At 25.6% G+C, this 23,522-nt stretch overlaps 2 protein-coding genes across 4 annotated transcripts; one reads left to right on the top strand and one right to left on the bottom strand.

Moving 5' to 3' along the window:
• Positions 1-286: 286 nt before the first annotated feature.
• Positions 287-18,926, bottom strand: LOC114129764 (CCR4-NOT transcription complex subunit 1-like). Its single transcript, XM_027994593.2, has 42 exons — positions 18,155-18,926; positions 15,947-16,162; positions 15,701-15,875; positions 15,533-15,637; positions 15,185-15,345; positions 14,820-15,116; positions 14,559-14,744; positions 14,361-14,488; positions 13,796-14,036; positions 12,730-12,840; positions 12,506-12,664; positions 12,289-12,404; positions 11,742-12,007; positions 11,459-11,674; positions 11,224-11,402; positions 11,026-11,150; positions 10,758-10,950; positions 9,217-9,435; positions 9,002-9,145; positions 8,755-8,934; positions 8,455-8,682; positions 7,836-7,970; positions 7,607-7,763; positions 6,761-7,017; positions 6,351-6,491; positions 6,138-6,293; positions 5,930-6,070; positions 5,609-5,824; positions 5,329-5,526; positions 4,185-4,336; positions 3,842-4,117; positions 3,654-3,759; positions 3,095-3,223; positions 2,789-3,025; positions 2,539-2,685; positions 2,340-2,474; positions 2,001-2,240; positions 1,768-1,923; positions 1,448-1,700; positions 1,059-1,191; positions 701-835; positions 287-585 (listed from the first exon to the last, which is right to left on the bottom strand). Exons 1-42 carry the CDS (start codon positions 18,254-18,256, stop codon positions 501-503), a joined length of 7,332 nt encoding a protein of 2,443 aa, XP_027850394.1. The 5' UTR covers positions 18,257-18,926; the 3' UTR covers positions 287-500.
• Positions 18,805-22,678, top strand: LOC114129765 (TOX high mobility group box family member 4-A). Of its 3 annotated transcripts, none has more exons than XM_027994596.2 (4): positions 18,805-18,918; positions 19,557-19,656; positions 22,248-22,380; positions 22,442-22,678. In XM_027994596.2, the coding sequence occupies exons 2-4, from the start codon at positions 19,617-19,619 to the stop codon at positions 22,572-22,574; spliced, it is 306 nt and encodes a 101-aa protein (XP_027850397.1). In that variant the 5' UTR covers positions 18,805-18,918; positions 19,557-19,616; the 3' UTR covers positions 22,575-22,678. The 3 variants fall into 3 exon arrangements, with proteins under 3 accessions (XP_027850397.1, XP_027850396.1, XP_027850395.1); XM_027994595.2 differs by lacking the exon at positions 18,805-18,918 and adding an exon at positions 19,023-19,158; XM_027994594.2 differs by lacking the exon at positions 18,805-18,918 and adding an exon at positions 19,165-19,470.
• The last annotated feature ends 844 nt before the right edge of the window (positions 22,679-23,522 follow it).

Raw genomic sequence — 23,522 nt, 5'->3', positions numbered from 1 at the left:
ATTTTCATTATCAAAATTATTATTATACTGAAGCCAGTTAAATGCATATATTTAATGTATAAACAATGATAAAATAACAAATACATTTAGAAATGCTATAAATATTAGTAAACATAAAATAGTTAACTAATATTTATCTGAAAAAAATATACTAGAAATGGGTTTAATATTTGTTCTTATTACTTTCTTATAATAACTATAATAATTTATGATAATTATTATTGTACTAATCAGTTGTCACAATAATTATATTTTAACTCAATTAAAAGTAGTCTATGATTGATAATCTCTTATATAAATCTTAAAATTAGGGAAATAAATCAGTGCCAATAAATATATATAATATATAAACAATAATTAAATCAAATATTTATATGGACCATACAATAAAATATTATTTTTCTGTAAACAATAAAAATCTTAAATTTAATTCAATATTATATTTTAAAATTAAGAGTTAACTTATACTAAATATCCCACTAAATATGTTTGATTTATGTTCATATGTTTGGTAAGTTTTCATCATCCATTGCAGTAGTAGGTTGTTTGGTAACCATACATGAACGGGCCACAGATTCAAAAAGTCTATAGAATCAAATAATGGGTATTATGATCAATTTTAATACAAAAAAGTATTTTAAAAAATTGAGATCAACTATCATGAATCATGATATTTAATATTTATTTTATTATAACTTACTTCTCAATTTCAGGTGCACAGTGTACAAATTCATGAGTCCAAAACTTATAAGCTGGGTTTTTAATCAACTCAATGAATGTTATTAATAATCCCCAAGGATGTGGCCGGTTCACGATTAATCTCTCCAAAAGAACTCTAAGAATAGATTTTAAAAGAATGTTATAAAACATTAGTGATAGTTAACATTAAAAAATATTCATAAATTAGTTTTTGGTCTTTAAAATATAAAACATATTATGCTGAATACAAACTATAACTGAAAAAAAAAATGTTTATAGAGAATAATATAAAATTGTAATAAAATGGTTATTAAAAATAATGTATCACTGAAAATATTATACAACTATACAATACTAACCTTGTTATTTGTTCTTGAATAACCTCACTATTCGCCTCAGCAAACAGGTATAAAAGAGTACAGCTAAAATAATGAGTATGGCTATTTGGGTAACGCAATTGATTAGCAATCGCATTCAAAAACAAGTAACGACCTAAATTAAAAATATTTAAATTAGTTATTTTATGGGTAATATTGAAAGCTCAGATTTAGATGACAGTTAAATATTTTAAATTTAGAAAATCTTTTTAAAAAGTTTATTTTATATATCTGAAATAAATTTAAGTGTGAGGGTTCAACAAGATATTTTTTAATTATTTTTTTATTATGGAGGTTTTAAATAATTCCTCTTAGAATAATTTTTATCTAATTCAGGCTTATTAATAGATTAGTGATCAAAGTAAATTAACCTTCTGTATCAAGATCAACGGATAAATTTTGAAATATATCCATATGAGCGGAATGAGTAATTGTAGACGTATTTGGTACTAAGCCTTTGCTGCGTATTTGCTGTATTGCTTGAGTTCCAACATACAATACGATCGCATTTAAAAGTGATAGATCATAGCGCATGCCTGGTTCACAGCAACTTTGTTGCAGAGTAGTTCGTATTTCAGACAAAAATGTCACTGGAGATCGAGTTTTTAAGTACAAGTCTAAATCCTATACAAAAATTAAATATTTTAAATTTTAAATTGATTATTTGATTTTTTTTTTAATAAACAATTACTTTTTTAAAACTAATAGGCTGAATATAACTCTGAAAATCTGGGCTAATTTTTGGTGCTAAAGATATTTCTTGAAGAACATCGACTTTCAAATTTGGTGTAAATGGGTCTGGAAGACGCATGTGACGTGGGAAAGCTGATAATATTAAATTTCTCATCTATATGAATACAAAAAAAAATATCGTTATTCAATAATATGTTATGAATATCTAATATTTTATGTAATGTAACTTACTTGAATGCAATTAGGAGGTATTACATCACAAAAACCATAATGATACTCGCACAAAAATTCTGGAAAATCGTGAAGCAATATTAGAAGCACTCTCAATGTTCCTTTATACAACAGATGAACAGGTTTAGCAAGTTCAGCGTTACGTAAAAATGGTGCCAGATATTTAAATAAGTCAACTAATAGTTGAGCATAAAAATTCCAGCCCTGAAGATCATTTGTGGATGTTTGTTCGTAAGAACGCTAGAATAGTATAAAATAAGTTTTATACATATTAATACAAGGAAATTTAACAGTTAACATTTCTAATTTTATTTTTTGTTATTATAATTTAATAATTACTTTTTGTTGAGTACTTAATCCTAAAAGACGACCAATAAATATACGATGAGATATAAGCTCCAGCCATGCATATGTGAAACCTGGAACTTTTCTTGGTCTGAGAAGATGAAAAGTATGGCAAAAAACAGCAAGTATCTAGTAAAAAACATAATAATTATTAACTTAATATTTTCCTTAACTATATTTATTTTAATCTTACAGGGTAATTGATTGATTCTAGAATTGGATCAGGAGCATTCAAATCAAGAAATAGTGTAATCAAAATTCTATGATATGGTAATTGATGAAAATCTGTTGCTTGAACGTCATGATCTTGAAGTAAGACACCCACAACAATTCCTAGTACCTATAAATCATTTAAATTATTAAAAAATAATAATAATAACAATAATTACATCACTATTTATACTATTTTGTATATAATATGTAGTATTTAACGTTTGTTATACCTTGTTCAAAAGATTTGTTTTTGTAGTAACAGCATTTGCATCACCGGAATGTTTAATTAATAGTACTATAAGCTTAACGTAAGCATCAATAGTATGAAAAAGTTTAGCTCGTATAGTAGAAGGAGATTGTGTTTGATCAGGTATTTGTCTATAACATAATTCTACCATCATCTGGGTACTGAGGCGGAAGAAACGAGTTATAATATCATCAGATTTCAAAATTCCTTGAACATTCATCTATAAACAACATCATAAATTAATAATATTAACAAATAATTAAATAAATAATTTTAAAAGTAAACAAACTTGTTGAATATAACTGCCAAATGTTTTGCTAGTATCTCTATTAGGAGCTGTATTATAAATAGTTAACCATTCTTTGAGTAAAAATTCAGTTTTTTCTAACAAACCTGGTGGATCATCATAGTCTCTACCCTAAAAATCAATTAATACTGTTAATTCTTCAAAATAACAATAAACAATAAGATATCAAAACCATATTATAAATCATAAAAAAATTATTTGGAAAATATCAAATGTTATACATTTGACTCGGTAGAAAATATTATAAGTATTTATTAAATTTACTAATACGATTAATACTAACAAAATATTCAGAAAAAAAGTTGTTTTACTCGAAAAAATATTATTTTATAGAAAAAAATTATTTTAATAAGTACAATAAATTAGTAAAAGTAAAAGCCAATTTATAAAGATTTGAACAAATAGATTTGATTTACTGTTCAAATATTTTAATGGATGTTTTAACTTATAGGTAACTTAAATTTTCTTTTAAGAATAGACTATGTATAAAAATCTATTAAATTTATTATTTTAATTATTTTTTTATTCGTCATTTACTTACTTGTAATAAGCTATGCGACGTATTAGTAGATGTACTACCAACCAATTGATTTATGAGATTATTATCTGTTTGTGATGGTCTTATCATTTCCAAAAGAACTGTTAAACTATAAAATAAATTTAAAGCTCAGAAAAAATCAAAACATACATTTGAAATCGGAAATAAAATAACAAGGTCTGAAAATATACCCATCTGGAATAGGTCGTCCACTAAGTACAATAGTATTTAATGCTTCAATTGTAGCTTGAAAATGACTTTCATTAATTGGTGAATTTGATCTATTATCTATTAAATAGTGCTGTAAAAACTGTTTTACATAAACTATGGATACATAATTGACTCCATTATCCATTGACATAGCTAAATGCATATCATATATGCCAATATTCAACATTCCGGCACGAATAAATATATCAATTGCTTCAATATTAAAACGTATTTCTTCTCTAGATTCTACAACGGCTCTAAAAAAAAAAAAACATAAACAAGTTATAATACATTCATGAACTTATATATTTTAAATTAAAATACTTGGTTAGTATTTTATTAGTCCATTGCATATTGTAAGCACGTGGATCTTGGAAAGCTCTAATTATATTAAGATGCACATCACGGTATCTAATACTCATATCCAAATCTTGGTTAGCGGGTGGACAAAGCCCTTCTAGGAAACTTTCAACAACCTAATAAAAAAACATTAAGTGCTATTAATTTAAAGAATATATTTTAACTACATTATAGGTTGTATTAAAAGTTTCAGCCAAAATATACAAAGTAACAATCTCATATCTGTATCAGGTATTCAATACTTCAATACTGATTTACCTAGTAATTTATAATATTTTTAAAAAGAAAAAAAAATTATAATAATAATTAACAAATAAATAAATTATATAAAATTTTTTTTTAATTTTTAGCAGTGATTTATAGTTTAATTAAAAACTATTTACTAAACTATTATCAACCATGTTTTGCGCGGAATCAAAAATAAATCGAAAATCTAGTTAAAATACAAGATCACTAAGGAATATCGGACATAGTAATAAACTACAGCAACAAAATATTCATAAGTTGTACAAAAATCATTTATATTAATGAGTTCCAATAAAAAAAACTGAATAAATTTCCAATTTTTAGAGAAAATGTTTAATTAGAGAAATGGTTCATTAAATATATTTTGGCAGAAACAAAATATAAAATTGTTGTATAAAAAACAATTTTGTCACGCCTGCACTGAAATTTTGGTTTTCAACCGCAGTTGAAGCGTTGGAAAGTGACCTTTTTCCGTCCAAAAGGTGGAAAGTGTAAATCACCAATAGTGATGGGCGGAAAGTGAAAAATGCTAATAGTGCCGGGCAGAAAAGTGGAAATCCCTATAAATGCTGGTCGCCTATCCCTGCATTACCTTTTCTATGAACGTAAGGGCGTGACAAAAAATAGTATATGTGGCTTGCGCGAGAAGGTAATTTCAGTCTTGGGCGAATGCACATTGCACAGTGCACACATCGCCCGCGACTGAAATAGTTCATTTCCTGCCCTTACCACACAATATACTATATAATTATACTAAATATTCAATATTTTTGTTAACTTAATTATAAAAGATTATTTTAATAAAAAAAAATTAGTATTAGTATATAATATATTTGTACTATGTATAATGTTCAAACTTTACTTTGTGAATAATATTTGTTGCATTAACAATATCACGAGATCTTCTTAAAGAAATCATAGCTTCTAATACACTATGAAGATTAGCTGGTTGTGTTGTATTGGTCAACAGTCTTTGATTGCTTATATATAACTGTAGAAGCACTTCAATCTCACTTATAATTTTTTCATACATAACTGTCATTTCATCGAGTTGGATCGTCTAATTTAAAAAAAAAAAACCATAATATTATATTGAAATTATACAATTAATTTAAAACTGTATATCTTAATAAAAAAGTTACAGGTTTTGGCATAAATAATGATACAGCCTCTCTGTCAACTGGTAAGAATCCAGGAATGTTTCTAGCATATTCTTCATATACACTAATCATTAGAGGTAATGGTAATCCTATTTTGTTACGAAGAGAATCTGGAAGATATTCAGCTTGGCCACTCATTACCATTGGATCACAATAGCGACGACCTTCCATTCTTGACACATTACGCCTTTCAAATTCCTATATAATTGATAAAAAAAAAAAAAATAAATAATTTTATATAATTTTATTTTTAAAAATGTTAGTACCTAGTCATAATTTTAAATAAATATAAATAGTACTTACGGTTTTCAAATATTTATCAATTTCAATTACTGCCTTTTCTGTAGCAGTTTTCTGTACAAAAGCACAAGCTAGCTCTAAATTATCATTTGCACACATTGAACAAGCCTGATCAATCATTTCTTTTTGATTTTGGGTAGGTGTCTAAATGAAATACAAAAGAACATTACAGAAACTTACAATTAATTTTTATTATTATTGTTAATAATACCATTAAGACACTTAGAAAATGTTGTTTCAAGTTGGATGTTAGTAATTGCACAACTTGTTCTCTGCAGGTTATCATTGCTAAGCCAGAAGTCAAATTTCTAACCATACAATGAGCTGCTTTTCTCAAATGAGATTCATCTGGGTCCATACCAAAATCCTAAAAATTAATTTTATAGTAAGTTGTTTAAGTTATAACATTAATAAAATAATATACTTTTTTGACAATATTTTCAGTTGTAGTAGCTGCTACTTTTACAGATCTATCCACAACAGGATTTAACCAATCTAGAATTGAACGTTCAATGACAGCTTGTACATAATTCTTTAATGCTGGATGATTAACAAATAATGGAATCTAAACAATACAATTTAATAATATGTAATAGTTAGTTCATAGTTAACTAATAAATAAACAAATTGAAAGGAAATGTACAATTAACAATTTTAATGATTATTTATAAAAAAAAAAAAATGTTATTTTAATTTAATAGGAAAATTAAAATATTTTAAGAAATAAAATTTTACGCACATATAGACATTTTGTCAAAAACAAAGTGCAGTCCAAAATATCATAATTATACAATATAAATATTTCTAAAACATACTTTTGTAGAAAATACTAACTTGAGGATTTATGACAATCATAGACATTATTTGTGCTGAATTTGCTGCATTAAAAGTCACATAGTTGTATTTAGGCTCAAATGAAGGTAAAGTTGGAGACATTTCTGTCATACCACTTATACCGATACAACCATTTGATGACATTGATGTAACACCACCAGCTGACACAACATGACCAACTAATTCATCATTAAACCTACTATTAGAATTCATTGATGAAATTGTTGGGATCATACTATGTTGTTGAGAAGAAATTGCTAAAACAAAAAAAAAAAAATATATATACATTTTTCAAATTAAAATCTGGTTATAAATAATAAAAAAAAAAATAACAATACTTCTAGATAATTATCATGAATACAAAAATAAGTAGTCTGAGGTTTTTATTTAGAAAGCATAAAAATACAACATCCATTATTCTGAAAGTATGATTTTAGCTTAAAGTTAGTTGAAAATTTGTACTTTTTTTAAGTTTAAAGAGACAAAGGCAATGGATTTTGGATTATATTCATTATGTTGATATTTTAATTTTAAGATACTAAATGATTAGTCATGCAATAATTGAAAATTAACTATCTAAAAATAAAGTATTCAACAAATTAGTAAGTTAAGATGTAGTTATTATAAAACTTAGAGGCACATTAAAATAATTCTTAAGTTATGTTTCGATATTTTAACTTTTAAGTACATTATGAATATTTCATAAAACTTAACTTATTTATGTTAATTTAACTTAAAAAACTGAAATTTATAATTAAATTTTAATTAAAAAAAATATGCATTTATTATATAACATCAATAATATTTCAGATATCTTAAATTGATTCACAAATAAATTTTAATTACTTTGATAAATAGGAGTATGCTGCTGAGAAGTTGTTACTGGTTTAGGTAGATCTAGAACACAATGAATTGGTGGTTTTGAATTTTCTTCATCAGAAAGCTGTGGTATTAAATTCTTTGCTATTTCAGGATTTTTAAGTACATATCCTGGTTTCAAATCCTAGAATATAAATTATTAGATATATTAAAACATTCATTCAACATTATGTTGAAATATTAAAATTGAAATTACTTGAATATCAATGTTTAAAGCTTTACATAACACTTCAACTTCAAACTTTAAAGTTAATTTTAATTCAGGCTCTTGATGAAGTTCAGCTAAACAATTCATTAAGGACATAGTCCATGGATTTCTTGGTTTAAATACCTAAATGATAAATTAATTATTTATAAAATTGGTTCAAAAAGTATTCAATGTCATAAGACAGTAGCTGGAATATTTAAATCTATTTTTTTTTTTATAAAATATAAATCTATACTCCGGCCCACGAAAGAACGACCGTAAAAACTCGTCCGACGCTGCGCATCGATTCCCCTTCCATATCGCATGCCGGGCGATCGGACACCGGTCGGGTAGTGGGAATATATCTGTATATATCAGTATCGATGCGCGAATTACGGTCGTTCTTTCGTGGGCCGGAGTATAGAGTATATAATAAATTTAGTCTATCATTAGTACTATTCTAGCAAACACTAAAATTTGAATTAACAATTATATTAATTAATTAAATGTTTTTAATACAGTAAGCATACTAAATAATTAACTTAAATATTATAAAAACCAAAATTTGATACATAAATCATTAAGAAACCCCTTAAGTATAATTAAAAAGTTAATGTTTAATACATACTCTACTTTTAGCACAAGACTCTAGAACTTTGGCAATAAATGGAACTGTAAAAAGTAATTCCTGATGTCCTTTATTATAAGCCTCCACCAGGAGCATTTTGAGATTAATATCATCAAGTATAAGTGGTTTATTTTTGGCTAATGTAATCATACCAAGCCAGTGACCTAAATTTTTTAATAATGATCTGTCTGAAAAATTGTCCATTCCTTTGTCACTTCTTAATAATATCTAAAACATTAAAAAAAATTGAATTACAAATTATTTATTAATACATAATTTACACATGTTGTAAATATTTACTCTGATATTTCTAAAAGTTTCCAAATTTATCAAAAAATTTAATTTTTCATTATTTAAACAGTCCAAAAAATTAGAGTATAATGAATGGAAGTTGAATTCAATGCTGACTCTCTTCATAACTAAATACTGAGAAAGCCACTGTAAATAATCATTGTTGATGATTTCTCTAATTTCGTCACACTGTAATATAAATAATATTATTTATTTTTTATCAAATTATACATCTATGAAAATTCATTGATTTTACCTTAGTTTGGAGATTAATTTGGCTTAAATTATTAAAAATAAAAGCTATCTTATCTTGTAGATTTTCTGGTGGTACAATTAATTTATCATCTTTTTCAGTTGCAACCAATAAGGTATCAATATTTGTAGTATTTGCAATTGAAGGCTGCAAATATAATATAAAGTAAAATAAAATTATAACATAGCATTATGGAAGACATTTTTGTATCAACTTACTCTAGATGTTAAAAGAGAGTTTGTGGTTACAAGTTTAGATGATGTGCATGTCATAGGAGTAGTAGTGGTTGTAGTAGTAGTAATACTTTGAGCTTTAAATATATTGTGTAAGCTTGGTATGAACGTTCCTGATGGAATTGTACTGTTACTAATTCCGACCAAATCTGGGATTCGAGAAGTGGCTGGTGGCTCTTGTGAATTTTTTCCATATTCCACAAACTAGAACAAAAAACATACATATTTTGTATCTTAGATGTAACATATAATTTTTTTTACATTTTTGTACAATTTCAATCTGTATTATCAGTAAAGATTGGTCAAGGATTTATTAAAAATACATAGTTAATTTAATTCAAATACAATTTTATGTGGTATTAGCCAAAATTATAATATATATAGTGCATAAATACTGAGTACTTTTCCAGTACTTGGAAATTAATACCATTTTACCTATTGTCTATATAAATCATACAGAATTTAAGTTGTATACTATGTAAAACAGCTATTGAAGATTCTGTTATAATTTAATAACATTGTTAATTATATCTGTTAAACATATTTTTGTAAAAAAATTAATATTTAAGATGAAAGGTAATTTAAATAAATGTATTTGAAATTGATTTTATAAAAAATATAAATGGATATTCTTAAAACAAAAAAAAAAATTTAATGTTTATTAAACATAACATTTAATTTTTGTTTTATTTTTAATTATATAATTTTTATTATGTTTTAAAGCTATAATATCAATATTTTTATCATTATTTTATACAAAAATTGTGTTAAATATTATGAATAAATAAATCATAATTTATCTTTTTAAATATTTATATAAATATAAATAAGTAAGAAACCTCACTCAACGAAAGAGCTAAATTTTCTGTTTTTAAATATACTTAGTATACCTAGTATTCTTTACTTCCAAATATAGTTTTAAGAGAATTTAATAATCTAGTATATACTTATAGGTAAAAACCTAAAAAATTAAATATTTTGATTTCTAAATAAATAGCAGGACATTTATAAACCAATTTTTTAATATTATTACCTAGAGTGAATCAGTATTAAAAGTACATTATAAAATTATTATTAATTTAGTCTATGTATTTAAATTATTAATTTGTTTTAATTTTTTTATTTATATTTTTTACTTATTCGATTTTTGCATGACAACAATAATCTATTTCCTTGTTAACAAAATCAAAAACTGAAATTATTAACTAGTAAGTACAGCCAAATACAATAAGAATAGGATATAAGATATATATATTTAAGTCTTGAAACTAATAATAATCATTGTTTACGTCACTAAAAAAAAAAAATAAATAAATAAACTTAACATTAATTATTTAATATTAAAACTAAATTAAAAAAAAAGTTTTGTTGTTATATTTTTAAAATAAGTTTATTGGCGCCTATTATTTATTGATATTAACCATAATTATGAAATTGTTAATGCTATAGTTTAAAAATATTTGATTATTTATAAAACACAAGTACACTTTATTATAATATATTATTAATATTATATTTTAACATACTTCAATAAGATGCTGAGGAAATTGATGAAAATGAGGAATTGCTGTAATATGAGAACAATATTGATGATAATCCTTTAAACGATTTTTGAAACGGTCCAACGCAGTTATCCCAAAATTATACATTTTTGAATTGGGACTTTTCTTAAGAGCATCCAAAATAAAACGAAGGGCAAGTCCCAAAGCTTTATAATTTCTTAAAAATGAAATACAAAAATACATTTAGTAAATTTGTTTACATTAAGAAGAAATTAAAATTAAAACCACTTACGAAACAAGATTATGCTCAATAATACCGCCAAATAGATGAGCTGTTGTAATAAGCTCTTTTTCAGGATATGCTGGAAAAAATCTATATTCTTCAAATAAATTTCGAAGCATGCAGCAAAATACTTCCTATAATTTTAAATGTTTTCAGTTCATATTTTAAAATAAAATATACACAGAAATTAAATAAAAAAATAATAACCCTTTCACGTTTAACAGGTGATTCTTGGAATCTTTTAAGAGTTTCAAGTACTTCATCTATAGATAAAGAGTTATGAGGTGCCAAGTTGTAAATACGTTGAAAATAACTATTTGCTTCATCCTCAATATCTTTGGGAACGGATACTGGCACATTACCATCCATAAATAAACTGTTATCAACTAAATATAAAATTTATATTATTGATTATAATTAAAATTAAGTTTATATTTAATACTTGTGTGACTAGATTTTCCAATCACTGATGGCAAAGCTTGTTGTTGTGGTAAACGGCCCAGCATATTGGATGAACCAGATAATTGGCTTGATATATTTGGACCCGGAGCATTTATAGTTGAAGGTGTCATAATGGAAAAACCTCCTAATCCAGATACATTACCAACAAGACTTCGAGAAGGTGATCCAGGTGCTTGAACTAGTTGTCCCAAAGAACCTGAATTTTAACAAAAAAGTTTTAAAAAAATGTGAAATTTGTAACATAAAAAATAATGTATAGCAACCAGGTAATGTAAATGTAGAAGTATTTTGAGTAGCAGGATTAAGTCCAAGGCTAGCCAAACTAGTGGCAAGTCCAGTAAGTTGGTCAACCATAACTTGAAGTGCTGGACCTTCTATTTGTCCAATCGGTCTTTGATGTGTAGGACGAAAAATAGGAGTGGGTGGACCAGCAGGATTAACACGAATGGATGGTGCTTTTGGCATGTAGATATTGGTGTAAGTTGTAACCATTTGAATAATTGTTTCTGTAAGTTCTTGTGAAACTGTCCTATAATACAAAAACATATGTTAGTTCAAGTAGATAGTTAAGAAACTAAATAAGCACATATCTAAAAAAAAAGAAATAAAAAAAATATGCAAAATAAAATACATATTTTTTACTTTATTTCTAAACAAAATAATTTATATTATTATAAAATACAATTTAAATAAAACTAAGGATGAACAATTCTTGTCTAATTTGCAGTTGCTTTAATACATATAAAATGTAAGTTATTATTAAATTACATTTAACACCAAGAAGCTAAAGAAAGAGTTGTTTTAACTTACCCAGTAATGTTACGTAGGCAATTTAAAATTATAAGTAGAGTTTCTGATGACAAAGGAGTATACTTTGATGTATTTTCTTCTTTAGCTGATGATCCACATAGTTGAGGATAGCGTTTCTAGAAATAACATAATTGGTTTATGATAATATGGTTGTAAATAAAGGTTTATAATTACTTAATTACTAAATACACAATAATTATAGCACACAAGAACACACCTGTATAAACTTAACACAAGCTGATACAAATCCTTCACCTTGTTCATGAATTTTATCAGTTAGCCATTTATCCAATTTCAAATATTCTCGCCGAGATGCCAAACAAGCTAAATCTATAATAAATGGAAATTGTTGAACACTCAACAACAATGACAATGCCTGAAATTATATAAAACAATAAATAATGTTAGTCAAATACTACAAAAATCAATAATTGTTCTCACTTTTAAATCTTGAGCAATATCTAATATCCGAGATAGTTTAACACTATCATAATCACTTCGCATATACCAGTCACTCATTGCTTGTGCCAAAGTATGTTTGAGTCCAACATTCTGAATAAAAAGTATGTTGTTAAATAAACAAACAAAAAGTATTTAAATATTCTCTAATAATTAAATTAATAAATTAGTTAATAACTTTGAAGATAACTTGAGTTTAAGTAACCTAAATTATAAGACCTAATTTTTCAAACCCAATTTATTAAATTTCAAAAAATGTAGACAAATGTTTTAAAGATGACGTCAGACTAACATTAATAGATTTGCAAAATAAAAGAATATAACAGAAAGTTTAAACAGCTACATGTTGCATTGTAACCATAATACTAACATTAATTGCTTTCATAGCTATAAAACACGAGACGTAAAATAAGCAGGTTAAGTTATCACCTGCACTCAATTAGCCATTTTTCTGGTTTTCAGTGGCTCTATGTTTGGATGAAATGTGAACAGCCAGAACATATTTACAGCAGATAGTTAAATAGAATTATTCAATAGTGAATCATATAAATTGATGGTTTTATGTACAATTTAACATTAACACAAAATAATAATCTAACAATTTGGTATTATCACTATTATTGTATTATACATGAATAGGCTACAAATATATATTAAATAAAGCAATTAAGAATAATGATGTTTAATGTAAAAAAAAAAATATTTCTGTATAACTTGTTTTAAAATAATTTAAAATAAACAATTTTTTTTTTTTTTTTTGATCAGATTCTTACACATGAATATAATATGATTCCAATAAATGAAGATTGTACATGAATTTACACGTTTAGAAATATTTTTGTACCTATGTAAGTGTATTAATTTCTGTATGATAATTTTAATGGCTAATCGCACCTTATATTATCTAAAGTGAGAAAATTATTTTTAATTATTTTTTTTTCTTAAAACTTTTTTAAGTATTATTAATATTTGAATTTATACATGAATACATTTTACCTAATACAAATAAAAATAAATTTTTTTCATCAGATTTTAAAATGATATATACCTGATGGTTCCATGCGTGATGTAAAATTATAGCTGAATTACTGTGATTTCCTAAAAATATTGGCATCAGACTACTAATTATTTCATGTCTAACAATATTCAATGGGCCATTAGACTCTATCAAAGCAAGTGCTAAGATATCAGGACATTTTTGAGCAGGAAACTTTAAACATTCTTGTACTTCATAATAAAAACCTCGTTCAGCCAAATAGATCAATAAATCAACAAGTTCAATAGAACGCCTATAAAAAAAGAAAAATTAGTGGGTTAAAAATCATTTCATGATATACTTGGTAAAGTAATTATAATATTATTATATAATTATAATAATGCTATTATTGAGCTATTTCATCATCAACTAAAACCTATAATGGTATAATTGATGAATATTTTTTAAAATATCCATTTAGGAAAAATAACAGAAATAAACCAGCTTAAGAATAATATAATTATATCTTTAACTTAATCTTGTGCATCCACATGAACGTGAAACAAAATTTTAACTAACTGACATTTATTCAAGCATGTATTAGTTAATATATTTTGAATATGTAATAAGACTATACCAAGTATTGATGTCCTTGTTATCTGCATCTGGAATAGTTTTTAAAGAATCTATAGATACTGATCTGTAAGGATAATCAGCAAAACAAAACACATCAGAACTTCGTAATATATGTTGAATTAGAGACATCTAAAAAACAAAGTATGATTAATTTTTATACACATCCATATAAGAAAATCTTAACAAAAGAAAAATTAACCTGTGCGTCAGAATTTTTCCAGCGTCGATAAATCATATTTATAGGAAAGTTTTCTATATGGTATCCAGGAGAATTTAAACCAAGTCTCAAAGCCAAAAATAGAAGGACTAAACCTTGTCTATCCTTAACATAAAAGTGTTCATGATCAAGTTCTTTTATTAAGTCCATCCAAGATAACGATGGGTTCTAAAAAAAATAAAGAATATTGTAAAAATAATTTATTATTAAGATAATAATAACAATATATATATAATATAATACCAATTCTTTGATTGTGTTAACAAACACTTCAATATTCCATGTAATGGAATTTGAAGATATTTTGTCTGCATCATGGTCAGCATCATCATCTGTCCAATAGGGTAAAGGTAATTGAGAATCCAGCCCAGTATGTGTACGTATCATCATTGATATTACTTTAGCAACAGATTCAGGACCAAAAGTTATTGACGGAACACAACCATTAGTTACAGATAATAAATTTCTTCGGCATTCTTCCAATGATGAACAAACTGAATAGCCCATTTCCATTATTAAATTGGGTAATGACGGATTTTCCTAGTAAACCAACAAGTATACTTTAATATAAAAGTCCCAAGTATCAATCATAGAAAAACAGTTATTACCATTATTTTAGGAATGGTCGATGTATCAGAATTGATTTTATCCATTGGGTGATCTGGCTTATCAGAATATATTAATGGTGCCAATAATACTGGAGCAACCTCGAGTGGAAAATCACGACGTAGATTAAGTAACAAAACTTTTTTTACTTCTTTACTTATTCCTAATAGAAAAAATAAATAATTAATGGTTAACAATTTGTTTTTATTTTATTTTATTTTATTATAATTGTTTTAATAATATTGATAAAACAGCAGTTGTATTCAAAAAATAAATAATTTGATTATTTAATCAACTTTATTTGTTTTTTAAATGTTAAGTTGTAACCTTAATTAGTTATTTTTACATACCAAATAATTGTTCATCAACATTAAATACGTGGCTCAAAATCAGATGAAGAACTTCAGGACTAGAATCATGTAAACCGCCTTCAACAACTTGATTAGAATTAGTATCTAAATTAAAACAATTTCTTATTAAATATTATTTACATGAATTAATAAATTTTATTTCTGTACCTGAATTAATGTAGTTTTTAATAAGAAGTGGTAACTTCTGTTTAACAAACTGTAAAGCGTAAGTAGAGTATAGTGTTGACTCTAAGCAAACAAGCCCAAAAACAACTTCTTGAACAGGACTTAAATGCAGTATTCTACTCAATTGTGTAAAATGCTGTATTGATGGTTTTTGTATCTAATGGTTAAAATATATTAAATACATGTATCAAAATATTAAAAATATTAGTAAAATAATAGTATAAATACCTTTTGTGAATAAAGTGGATTATCAAGAGCAAAACACAAAATTGAAGTTAGTGAAGGTTTATTCAAGAGGGTTGTACACTGGTGTGCTAGTAATTGGGCTTGATAGTAATCCTTATGAGATGTATTTCTTGGTCCTTCAGTGTCTTTTAAATCGATATGAGAAAACAGGCAACGGAATAGATGTCGGTCAGCTTCAAATCCTTGCAATTGAATTACCTTCAAAGTATAAATCAATAAATAAGATACAATACAAAAAACCATCTATAGTATCAATTATCATTTTATCATTATACCTAATTAAAATACAATTTAATCTATAATTTGGACTGATATATATATATAGACCAAGTCAAACAATTTAATTAGTTTTTAATCAGTTTTTAATTATTTTATACATAGTATAGAATATAATTTTTTATTATCTAAATGTAATTTTTAGAAAACAGATTAGATTAAAATATAAATCATGAAATATCTTGCAATACACAGTTTTAACATACTCAAAACCATTTGGCATACATTTTTATTACCATGCCATAAAGATTCATATATGCTTTATAAACCGTAAAAATATTTAAATAAAAGTAAGAGCTGGAGCAATAACAAAAACATTTAAAGTATCAAGAACTGTTATCATATGTTTAAAAATATTCTCAATAAGTTTATTCAAATTGTGGCATTAAAAAAATATTAAGATCACTAATATTTAATGATAAAAAAATAATTCAAACTATCAATAAAAAAGCTGGTATACATAGATTTAAAAAGTTTTAAATACTGTTAATATTATGGAATAATGAAATAAATATATAATACACCTATAAAAGTTTCATATTTTTACACCCTAAAATTAAAATTTCAACTTCGAAAGAACATAAGTAAACATAAAATGAAAATTTAAATGCAAATTCTTATTAATATTTCTAAGAGTATAATTATAAAAGTTTCCCGATTATTAAATTTAATTGGTAGTACAAGTAATATTTGTACAAATATATTATTGTACTTGTTTTTCAGTGGCGGCTAGTGGGTTTTTAATGAAGTAGTGTACATTCAATAAAATATAACCAATATAAATACAGAGGTATATATTTAAGATTGTATTAAATAACTGTTTACCAATTTTAGTTATTTACCTTTTATTTTGATAGAAAACAGAAATACAATTGTTCTTTAAATTTACGATAATGATGGACAAACATTATCAATTGATAATCCGAATATTATAATAAATGAAAGAGAGTAAAAATAAAATGTAATTCAAAGGCAACGTTAAAAATAATTAGCTGAAAACAATTTAGTTGGTAAAAAAGAATATGTATATAAATTTCATTATAACTCATATTGCGTGTACTACGCACTACTATACATACTGAAACTGTTTTTGCATGGACAATTGCCCAACCGTTTGGTCTTCAAAAATAACTTATTTATATTTTTATATTTTGAAACATAATCTTAATAACACTACAGGTACTCAATTGTATTATTATGATTTACTTTTCATTTTTCTTGAGTTTAGGTAAGTAGTGCATATGCATTTACGCACATATACATAAATCGCCACTGGTTAAATTATTTAATTATGCCCTAGTTGTTAAGAGGATGTCGCACCCGCATGTGTTGTCTCCGTCTTACACGCGTTTGACATAGTACATTTTCGCTCGCCAGTTTCAATAGTGTGTTTTTGATTTTAATATTAAAATGAATTATTATTGATAATAGGTTAATTCACTTAAATATCAAAACTAAAAGCACGCTATTGAAACTGGCGAACGAAAATGTACTATGTCAAACGTGTGTAAGACGGAGACAACACATACGGGTGCGACGTCTTAAGTAATATTAAATATAAATATATTTTAATTTACCATATAAAATATAGGTAGTTAAAATATAAAGGTATTACAATTTAAAAATATAAATTATATTAGGTATAAGTAAAAAAAAAAAAAAAATCATGAATAAATTCATACCTATTATCCAGCAGTAAATACTTTACAAGGTCTAAAAACGGTCGAGTCACGATAACTAAATAACTTATAAATACTGGTAAAAACCTAACCTATCAGTAGTTATATTAGAGTGAATGTCTCGATGGAATGGAATACATATCTACTCTGAGGTACAAACACGACAAACGAAAATTTTAGAGCAAAATGGCGAGTATAACCCCTCTACATAGTCGGCGTCATGCATTGTACTCACGTCAGATATTTCTTGTACGCTTGGCTTGTAGTTCTTCTTCGACAAATTGCTGACGAGATAACTAATTTGGGCCAACGTGTATGACAATGAATCCAGGTTCATAGTTCCATGAATACCGACCCGAAAGCTTATATTTTTAAGCTTTCTTTGTCGACGGAATGGCGATCGTAGTGGCAACTGTCTAGTGCACGAGGGAACCTCGTTAATGCGCTACGGGATCGGAAAATACGATGGCGATTGCCGACCAAATGACCAAATTGGTCGGCGATGGATACTTCAAGCGGCGGCCGACAAGAGTCAACGGCGTAGCGTTAATGGAGGAGTAGGTGGGCGCATTGCGCCTGCTCGGACAGAATACACAATACAATTATATTTCAGAAAAATAATTCACATTTTACGTACACAACATTATAATATTATACATCATACGGAATGGTAAATACTCGTATGCAACAACATTATTGCCGTTTGTAATATATTATAATACAATGTTATGCCGTCTCATCAGTGTAATATTTTTCTCAAACAGTAACAGTATTGTTTGCCGCGGAGAACTTTCGGACAACTCGGGTCTCAGACCCAAAATGACGAACGGCGGTAGACAAACAATTCAGTGTGAGGTCGGTGGGTCGGCGGAGAGCTCGGCGTTCTTCTTATCTAAAACGTCCCCGTCAACGGGACGACGACCGACGACGACGACCGCGGTCCAAGACATGCGCACCTCCAGCTTGGCGTCATACCGGCGTTGGCGGCAATAATAAAAAGTATGGATATTGTTTACTCCATAGAAAATAATATGTAAACGACAATAAATTTATTAGCCGGTTGTTTACTCCATAGTGTTATATACGAACGTCTTGTATTCGTCTATGACGTCTATAATATCCGTTTCCATAATAATTGTGATAAGTGATAACGATTAAAGTCCCGCGTAGCATTATCGATTTATCGCGTAAACTTTCAAGTGAAAATGTACTTGTGTACTGTGTAGTATTTATCTACTGGTAGGTATTAGGTTTTATTAATTATTCTGGGATCAAATGCTAGCATTGAGTTGTGCCATTACTCCTCTTATAGTTTACACACAAATTCACGTATTGCGTACAACGTAATATCTAAAAAATATATTGTACACAATAAATCCGTAAATCTATAACCGTTGCCCTTTCGTCTGTCCATTTTTTCTAATCAATACCTTCGACGTTAAGTCTTTTACGATTTATTTTCGAGCCCCAAGTTACGAAACGTATTCATTCTGTAGCTCAGTTGTATTCATTATTATAAGACGTGCCATGTCCTCCAATGGGAATGCGGAGGTTAGGTTTTTATAAATAATGCATGTCCACCCACGATCCCTAGACTTTGGTTTTTGATAATTTTCTGTTTTTTTTTTTTAATTTAGACTATTATAGTTACTGGTAATTCTGCAACTATCGCTGATTCCGAAGAAAATAATGCTACAATGAATGAGAGTTCTAGTAATTCGACATCAGCAAATACAGGTAAGAGTTCAAATTTAAAATATGCTAACTAAGTACAAGTTATCGTTTTTATGCTACCTTAAGAATTTAAAATATTTTTCTATTTACTGAAAATCTGTTGTATATTTTTTCTCTATAAAAATGATAACATTTTAATTAAGTTAAATTTTAATTAGACATTTTAAAACATTATTTTTAAATAAAAAATTTTACTTTTTAGTTGTTCATTGTTTTAAAACTATTTTATATACTAAAGCTGTATTAAATATTTTATTATCAATTTAAAACTATTTAAATAATTAATGTTAAGTAGATAAATCAATTGGTTTTAGCTCGGGTTTTAGTTAAATAGATACATTCTACAACTTTTTTTCTTCTTAAAATATAATAAAAAATATTATAAATGTTATATACAATGTTTAATCAAACAATTAATATTAAAAATCAGTATAAAAGAAAGGTGGATAAATGGGTTTTGCTGTGCTGTACAGTAAGTGTTGAGAGTGTCACTGTTAGTTATATCCCTGTTATATGCTACATTTGAATTTAATAAATTATTATTGTATATGAAAAACAATTCTAAGTGGAGGCGATCCATTACATCAAAGGTATATTTCATTATAATATAGTTAGTTTATAATAAAATAAATTATTTTACTGTTAGTATTATGGTAGGTTGATTTCATTTTCACCAAGAACATAAAATTTATTATATTATTAAAATAACTTATGTCATACTATCTTAAAAGTTGTTTTGAGGATGATTCAGAATATTGTTGTCACAGCTAGTACTCTATGTGTATGCCAAATTTCAGCAAATATAGGTACGTGTATGGTTGCAAGTTCATACAAAAATTCCACCTAAAAGCACTTTTTTCCCTGAATTTTTCGATTCTTTAGACTTTTCCAATTTTTCTTTCTGTAAAACTTATTCAGATTATAACAAATATATATTTTTTTAAATGAGTCCAATCAACCCATCCATTTTCAAGTTATGGGTTTACTAATGAACAGCATTTCATTTATACACAGTAAAAACCCTATATAACAAAATGTGTTACAATGAAAAACTCTATATAACTTAAATATTACATTATAATGGTTGATTTAATTTAAAACCTATTAATATATTCATTTTCTATACGCATTAATTACTCTCAATAATGAAACAATATTTTATGTTTCATAATACAAATTCAAAGAAAAATAAAGAAAACAGTATTAGCAGAGTAAACAAGTTCAAACAAAGATGACAGACTATTTTAATTAATAATCGTATAAAATATATAATACATATAGTAATTTAATGTAATAATTATAATATAATTTAATAAATAAATATGTAATTAAATATGCATGTAATGTACAAATAATAATATGTAAAATAAATAATAATACATAGGTCCATACGTTTTTACATAAATAATTTAATTTTGTTTTTTTTTAACTCTTTCTATAACGTAAGAAATCTCTTGGTCTTTTTAGATTTGTTGTAGAGAATTTTTACTATATAGAATATTTATAAATGAGTGTATTATTGTTATTAACTTTGGAGTCTATACAAACTTTCTTTAAAATAGTGAATATGTTCATGGTATATTTTTAAGTGACAAAGTATATAGTAAAATTCATAATAATATACGTAAAAATTAAAATCTATTGTTTAATATGTTATTCAAATCGGAACATCAAATGTCTATAAAAAAAAAAAAATTATACATGCATTCATACACAATTTTGTATGTATAAATATATAATTTATATGTATGTAAAACAAAAGAATAATAATTATATAAAATAATACATGAACTCCTCAAATTTAGATTACCTACTTACTATAATTTTATTATCCCTTATGTATTAAATTTATAGAATAATATTACTGAATATTTTCTATAAACATAATTCATAACTCTTGTCATTTTTTATTATTATTAAATTTATTTCTTGTATTGTATAATATAAATTTTAAATGAGTTAGATACTTAGTTAGTTTTTAAAATAATAAAAATGAATAATTTTTTTTTGGTTTTAACTATTTGTGAGTAACTTAAATTATTTGTATTATTTAACTTAACGAAAATTTCAAGATTTTATACATTTTTATTAAAAAATAGTTCGTAATTCCCATGATTTTATTAAAATTAAATACGTATCAAAAAAATTGTATTTATATATTTTTAAGTTTTCTATACAATTTTAAGAACACCTTATTTTAAATTTTCAAACTATTAGAATGATCAAAAAATTGCTATCAGCAATAATTTATAAAAGAACAAATAAAAATTTCTCATGCCTATAAATAACAACATTTCAAATATTGTTTTTAGTTTTTTTGACAATTATTGTGGATAAATATTTCACTAAGAATTTGAAATATTTAAAATTATTAATTGTTTTTGAATAAAATAATATTTAATTAAATTGAGTAATAATATTAATAAATATTAACAGTTTATATTATATATATATCATGTTATATAAAATATAAGAAAATACAGATAAGATATATTATTATTAGCAAAAAAAAACAAATATTCTTTATCATTTATAAAAAATTATATTCATTAATTTTATATGTTCTTATACATATTTATAATTTTTTTTTATAGGAGTCAGTTCTACAACTCCTGAAATTAAAACACAAGATATGTGCATAGCAGAAGGATGCAATAATTTAGCTATTCAACATGCAGAGTGGGACAATGAATATTGTAGTGTGAGTTGTACCTATAAGCACTGCAAGTAAGTTTATATAATTTCATTACACTTAAAAATGTTTTAATAAATTGTAACATATTTTTAGAGCTACATTTAAAGCATGGCTAGAAAACAATAAAACATCTAAACCGAAATCAGTACCAGCACCTGTGACTCAAGTAAATGTAGTTAACAAACAAGTAAAAGAAGAACCAGAAACAAATTCAACAACTACATAAAATTAAGTTGCATATTTTCATTAATATAACATTTTTGTAAATAAATCAATTATTTTTACCATTTTTCATTATTATTAAATAAAATTCAGTTATTGTGAACAGTATTTTAGATTCTGACGAAGTGATGAATGTATTGATTTTACAATGGTGTGTGTTTTTTTTTTTTTTGTGTGTTTTTTTTTTGTGTTTTTTTTTTTTGTGCCTGTGTACAGCATAACTAGTCGAAATAATGCTCCAATTTCAAACTATGGGGGTGGTTTCCAATGTAAAAGTGAATATCCTTGGTGCATTATAGGGGTAAAAAGTTAACACTTTCCAACAGTTTTCAAAAAAATCGAGAAAAACAAAAAAAAAATGACGGAAAAACGGCAATTTTTACACAAAACCAGTTTTCGACCAAATCGATTTTTTTTTATGGTTGTAATTCAAAAACTAATCACTGAAAATACTTGAAATTTTCACCAAATGTTAATGTCAGTAGTATCTGTATATAGTTAAATTTTCAAAAAAATTTGCCTTTTTTTTGAGTTATTTATAGACCACTGAAATTTTCGATTTTTTTGAGAAATTTTTGAGATGACCAAAAAGTTTTGAAAATTTATACAAGGATCCTTATGAGTTGTTTTTATTGTAGCTAAAAAAAATTAAAAATCGTTAGTCACAATTTTTTTTTATAAGAGTTTATAGTTCAAATTTTTACGAAATCTGTCGAAAACGAGAAAATTTGCAAGTAATTTTGAAGTTGAAAAATCATAAAAATTTTTTCTTTTATAACTAAGTTTTGAAAATTTGGTACAAGGTTCTCCATACATTTTTCTTCAAATATCTGTAAAAAAAACTCTACCGGATTCAGACAAAAAATTTTTATGAGTGTTTGAAATTTAAATTTTTACAAAACCGCGCTAAATAACGGTTTAGCCTCAAACGATTTTTGATATTTGTTATAAT

The sequence above is a fragment of the Aphis gossypii genome, chromosome X, assembly GCF_020184175.1.
Source record: "Aphis gossypii isolate Hap1 chromosome X, ASM2018417v2, whole genome shotgun sequence".
Taxonomy (NCBI): domain Eukaryota; kingdom Metazoa; phylum Arthropoda; class Insecta; order Hemiptera; family Aphididae; genus Aphis; species Aphis gossypii.
The sequence above is the reverse complement of the archived record's forward strand: the minus strand, read 5'-3'. Positions and strand labels throughout refer to the sequence as shown.